Source organism: Nanorana parkeri, unplaced genomic scaffold, assembly GCF_000935625.1.
Source record: "Nanorana parkeri isolate BGI_ZX_2015 unplaced genomic scaffold, ASM93562v1 scaffold1213, whole genome shotgun sequence".
Classification (NCBI taxonomy): Eukaryota; Metazoa; Chordata; class Amphibia; order Anura; family Dicroglossidae; genus Nanorana; species Nanorana parkeri.
Window position 1 is genome coordinate 87,815 of NW_017307481.1, and position 5,544 is coordinate 93,358.

A 5,544-nucleotide genomic window follows, 5' to 3' on the forward strand; every position below is an offset into this window, starting at 1 on the left:
TATATATATACACATGCCTTTTCTTCCATGGGTCTACGATTGGTGACATCACAGGTCCTCTTCATGTATGTCCCAGAGGTTGGCAGGTCCACAGTGCTGTAGACAGTGTTTACATGTGATGATGTGATGTGACTCAACATGGAAGAGAACTAAAGCTGGATGATGGGAATGGTGAGTCTGCAGGTGAAAGCACCAGACAGCGGGTGAGTATTCCAGCAAAGGCCGCATTCTTTATTCTAACAAGACCCGGGCTTTTTATATCTCAAAGGCGGAGTTAGTCTTTAACACTGTCCGTATGTCTCAGAATTACTCTAAATATGATAGATTAGATCCACAACATTTCACTATTACTCTGGAGTCCAGTGTCTTATTTCCACTAGTTCCTAATGGTTAAAAGTAGATGTTGATATACACTGAGTGGCCAGATTATTATGACCCCCCCCATCAGTACTTAGTTGGGCCGCCTGGTGACTCCACGAGATGATGAAAGGTGATACACTCGGTGTATCTTCGGATAAATCTGTATTTGAAATCTGTGACGATATGTTGCTCAGATATTTCATCTCTCATCCCCAGCAATGCTGACCAGCTCCAGGGAAGGAGACCTCAGTGAGCACGATATGGGAAGCAGTATAAAGAAAATGTCAAAACAAAAAGGTAGGCAGTGCAATTTACCTTCTCCGCATACACACTGCAATATGCTGTTATTGACAGGTGGGGCTATTAAAGATGTATCTGCACATCCCGGAACAAGTCACTGCAGTGCCCAGAACTGATGTGACAAGCCACCGAGAAACTCCACGATGGGTGCAAAATAAACATATGATTCCCTTCTCTCCACGGGAGAGAGAAACGAGGAAGGCCGGCTGTAGACGTTGGTCACATTCTTGTTCTGTAAAGTTGAAGACATTTTGTAGTTTTTTACAATGCACTTCAGTTCTGATAAGTATCGGGAAGATACCCCAACATTTATATCCACATAGGTAGCACAGACTCCTTAAAAAATCACCATGGAATGTGTAGATGTGGAGTTGCCAAGTATTGATGTTAAAATACATTCTATGTGGAAGACAGATGGTGTTGAAGGTCTCCACCCCGGTTCAGGGACAGTTGTTCCAGTTGTAGATGGACTATTTCACGCCTCTTGGGAATCAGCTGGCCTCTCTGTCTTCTGCATATACCCCTCTTGTAACATCTCTACCCTGGCAATTTAATAACTATTCACACCTTTAGCCATGTGACTAGAAGGGTTCATTACACCAAGGATGGGATTATGTGACTAAAATAGAGGAGTTCCTCAACCATCACACCTCCCATCCTGTTCTTGGACAATCCTCATTTGCCGTGACACATTTCATGGTGGTTGGATGAAGGAGCCTGTGCTATCTATGTGGATAGAAATGATGGGGTATGTTACTGGTATGGTGGGGGGGGGGGGGGGGGGTGGATATGGTGGTCAGCATAAATGTTGGGGGTATGTTCATGGTATAGTGGGGGCATAAATGCTGGGGTATTTTCCTGGTATGGTGGGGTGTACATGTTGGGGTATGTTCCTGGTATGGTGGAGATATAAATACTAGGGTATGTTCCCGGTATGGTGGGGTGTACATGCTGGGGTATGTTCCTGGTATGGTGGGGTGTACATGCTGGGGTATGTTCCTAATATGGTGGGGTGTACATGCTGGGGTATGTTCCTGGTATGGTGGAGATATAAATACTGGGGTATGTTCCTTGTATGGTGGGGTGTACATGCTGGGGTATGTTCCTGGTATGGTGGAGATATAAATACTAGGGTATGTTCCCGGTATGGTGGGGTGTACATGCTGGGGTATGTTCCTGGTATGGTGGGGGAATACAGTAAATGCTGGGGTATGTTCCTGGTATGGTGGAGATATAAATACTAGGGTATGTTCCCGGTATGGTGGGATGTACATGCTGGGGTATGTTCCCGGTATGGTGGGGTGTACATGCTGGGGTATGTTCCTGGTATGGTGGTCAGCATAAATGTTGGGGGTATGTTCATGGTATAGTGGGGGCATAAATGCTGGGGTATTTTCCTGGTATGGTGGGGTGTACATGCTGGGGTATGTTCCTGGTATGGTGGAGATATAAATACTAGGGTATGTTCCCGGTATGATGGGGTGTACATGCTGGGGTATGTTCCTGGTATGGTGGGGTGTACATGCAGGGGTATGTTCCTGGTATGGTGGAGATATAAGTACTAGGGTATGTTCCCGGTATGGTGGGGTGTACATGCTGGGGTATGTTCCTGGTATGGTGGGGTGTACATGCTGGGGTATGTTCCCGGTATGGTGGAGATATAAATACTGGGGTATGTTCCTCACACTCATTACAGCTGAAAAATGTCTGCAGTATTTTTCTGCCGTAACCTGAACGGACTGCGCACGTGAGAACTGTAGCCTATAAAACACATAGGGATACATTGGGATACATTGGGATGCAGGAGCCTACGGATCAGGTCAGCACACAAAACGGACGTCATGTGAACAGGCCCCAATAAGCAGAGAATTGCTCCAGCAAAGAGATTTTGCTGCACCAAATTTTGGCAAAATTAGAGTCAATGGGAAAGGTGAAATTAAGGGTTTTTTGGTGGTTTTGAAGGCTTCAATGGGCTGTAAATGGTTTCTAAGGGCTGCATGGTCAGGATGAAAAAAGACACAAGTCCATCGCATTCAAAAAATCTAAAAGAATAAATAGAAACATTCTTCATAAACAGAACTCTGCGTCTACAATTGATCCAGAGGAAGGCAAAAAAACCCTACAAAGCATGGTTCAATTTTCTCTAATTGGGGGGAAAAAATCCTTCCTTAGTCAACTCAAGCTCCTTTCCACTTTATTTATTTATTTTTACTTTTTTTTTGGTATATAATATTGTACCATGCTGAAAAATATCAGAAAACTATCAAATGCACCAAAAAAAGAAATAAATATACAGATTGTGTACAGTCAGATTTGGACAAAGTTTGGCCAGAGCAAAATTGTTCAATGTTGCTGATGACTCATCACGTAGCTGGAAGGATACCGGTGCAAGAGGAGGTCTCTCTTGTGTCTGGCGTCCTGCACCCCCTGGAGGTGGAGACAGAGTGCAGGAGGACAGCGAGAAGCACGAGTGCCAATAGGGAGACCGGGCACTGTGCTGGACATGTCCAGAAGCAGAGTAGTCAACGTGGCCGGGCAGGCAGCGTGGTGGGAGAATCGTGAGGCAGCAGTGCGGTCGAGGAAGCCGAGGTCAGAACCAGCCGGGTAGTGTGGTACAAAAACGACAGGCAACGGGAAGTCCAGGAGGTCAAAGGGCAGGCAGAGAGAGAGAGTCAAACAATCCAGGTCAAAGAACAGGGCAATAGGTTCAGGGTACAAGCTGAAGACCATCAGCATCGACGCAAGAGGCAGGCTTGCTTATATAGGGCAACCCATAAGGATGAGCTGTCACTTCATGTGCGTCGGCCGTGTGCGCGTCTTCCTGCGCACTCCCGGTTGTGCATGCATGCGCACCAGAGCGTGTTTTCCGGAATGTAGGTTTTCGCGCATGCGCGGCTGCCATCTTTTCCTTACACGCACCCTCTAAATAAAGAGAAAAAGCACACCAACCCGATGAATAACCCCAAACTTTAATTTGTACACAAAGTCATGTGATTACCACGTCAGCATTAAAGGCCGATTTTGATCACATTTCTTGAATGCAAAATTGGTAACTTTGGGGCAAAATCTCTCCGCTCATGCCTAGTTGAGGTCCATGAGCAGGCCCGGATTCCCCACAAGGCCACCGAGGCCCGGCCTCGGGGCGGTAGGGCGCAGAGGGGCGGCAGCGTCTGTTGAGTCCCCCGACGCCCGGAACATGCAGTTCTGGGCGCCGGGCGGTAAGTTGCTTTCTACATTTAGCCCAGCTTTGGGAAAGCGGGGCTAAATGTAGCGTGAGGAAGCCGGTGCTTGTTCGTTTGCCCCACCCTGCCCTTACCTCTCTCCTCGCTGGCTCCGTCCTCCAGGCTCCGCCGCCAAGTCTGTCTCCTCACTGACAACCGATGCGGCGAGCAGGGCGGCAGGGTTAAAAGTAACCCTGCCGCTCCGCGCACACAGTGAGAGGGGAGAGCTGTTCTCTTCCTCTCTCACCTGTCACAGGAGTCCCAGCACAGCGCTGCGCTAGAACTCCTGTATTGGAGGCGACAGGGTCAATAAAGAGAACCCGTCACCTCCAAATGCTGTTGCACAGGGGATTGTTAGCTTCTGTGTGATAGCAATAAAGTTAAGTGGGGAAAAAAATGATTAAAAAATTAATTAAATAAATATAAGTAGAAACTAAAAAAAGAAGAAAATAATTATAAAAAAATAAACAATAATAAGATAAAACATTCTAAAAAATAAAAATGCAAACAATAAGATAAATGAAAAAAGGTAAAATAAAAAATATAAAAAAGTGATAATAAATGTTAAAAAAGAAACAATAACAAAAATTAAAACTAACCCTGCCGCCCCCTGCCATCCGGTTGCCATTCTCCATTGATGTGTGTGTGTGGGGGAAGGGGGAGGTTGCAGGGAGGAGGGGGCATTGCGGAACCTGGCCTTGGGGCCGCAGGGAGAGTAAATCCGGCCCTGTCCATGAACTGTGTGAGTCTCTGCAGACCGATCACATTGCACACATTTAACCAGAACCACCCTACAAAAAACATCTGCAGGTTTGTCTTATTTGTGAATCAATTGACTCGTCGCCATGTCGACGACCCCACATGAGAATATTTCGGATGAAGATGTAACTTATAAATCTGCGGAATTCTCCATAACACAGATTCCATTACTTCTGATGGATACGACTCGCTCTGTCCTTGTATGCGCGGCTCTGTTTAGGAGTAGCGGTCCTGCGGCTTTCCTTCTCGCCCCCCCTGAGCACAGATCCCGGCGCGCTCCGTGTACTGCTCAAGGTGAAGATGCAATGCTGCCGGTGGAGGACATTATTATGCAGCGCACACACAGCGGTATTGACTCGCTTTCATTGAGGTTAGGCGTGCGGTCGGCCTCTGCTGGGTAAACGGGCGATCTTTACATGATACAGGCGCGTCAGCAGTTTTTGGCTGAGACGTGAGCTACGTTCCGTGCGTGTCATTCCGACATATATCAGATTAGAAGCAGATAACGGCCCCCTGACTCTTCTCTCAATCTCCGATCTGCGTGCAGCGACTGCGAAAGTACCGAAGGCAGAGGATTAGAATGACAGCCCGGCAACACACATTTTGCAGTGGAATCCGCCATATTTCTTTCGGTAAGTATTTTACCCCCATGCAGCTCCAGGGAAACAGTCAAGCACATGATAGAATTACATATTTGGCTGCTTTACCTGCTGAACAATTTGTTCTTCTGTTCAGCAAGTCCTGAGATTTACACAGACAGCTCTTGTTGGTCATGTTGGGTGACCTGACTTCTCTCTGTTGCACTTAAGAAATACAGCCAGGGCCGGATCTACTCTCCCTGCTGCCCCAAGGCCAGGTTCCACAATGCGCCCCCCTCCCCGCTAATGTCCCCCAACCGCCCCCC

General features: G+C 47.2%; 1 protein-coding gene across 1 annotated transcript in view; it reads left to right on the forward strand.

Moving 5' to 3' along the window:
- The window catches only part of DACH2 (dachshund family transcription factor 2), a 167,780-nt gene that overhangs the window by 74,845 nt on the left and 87,391 nt on the right, over positions 1-5,544 (forward strand). Inside the window, exon 5 of the mRNA XM_018568582.1 lies at positions 577-657. Coding sequence (XP_018424084.1) covers positions 577-657 — 81 coding nt within the window. The remainder of the gene's footprint in view (positions 1-576; positions 658-5,544) is intronic.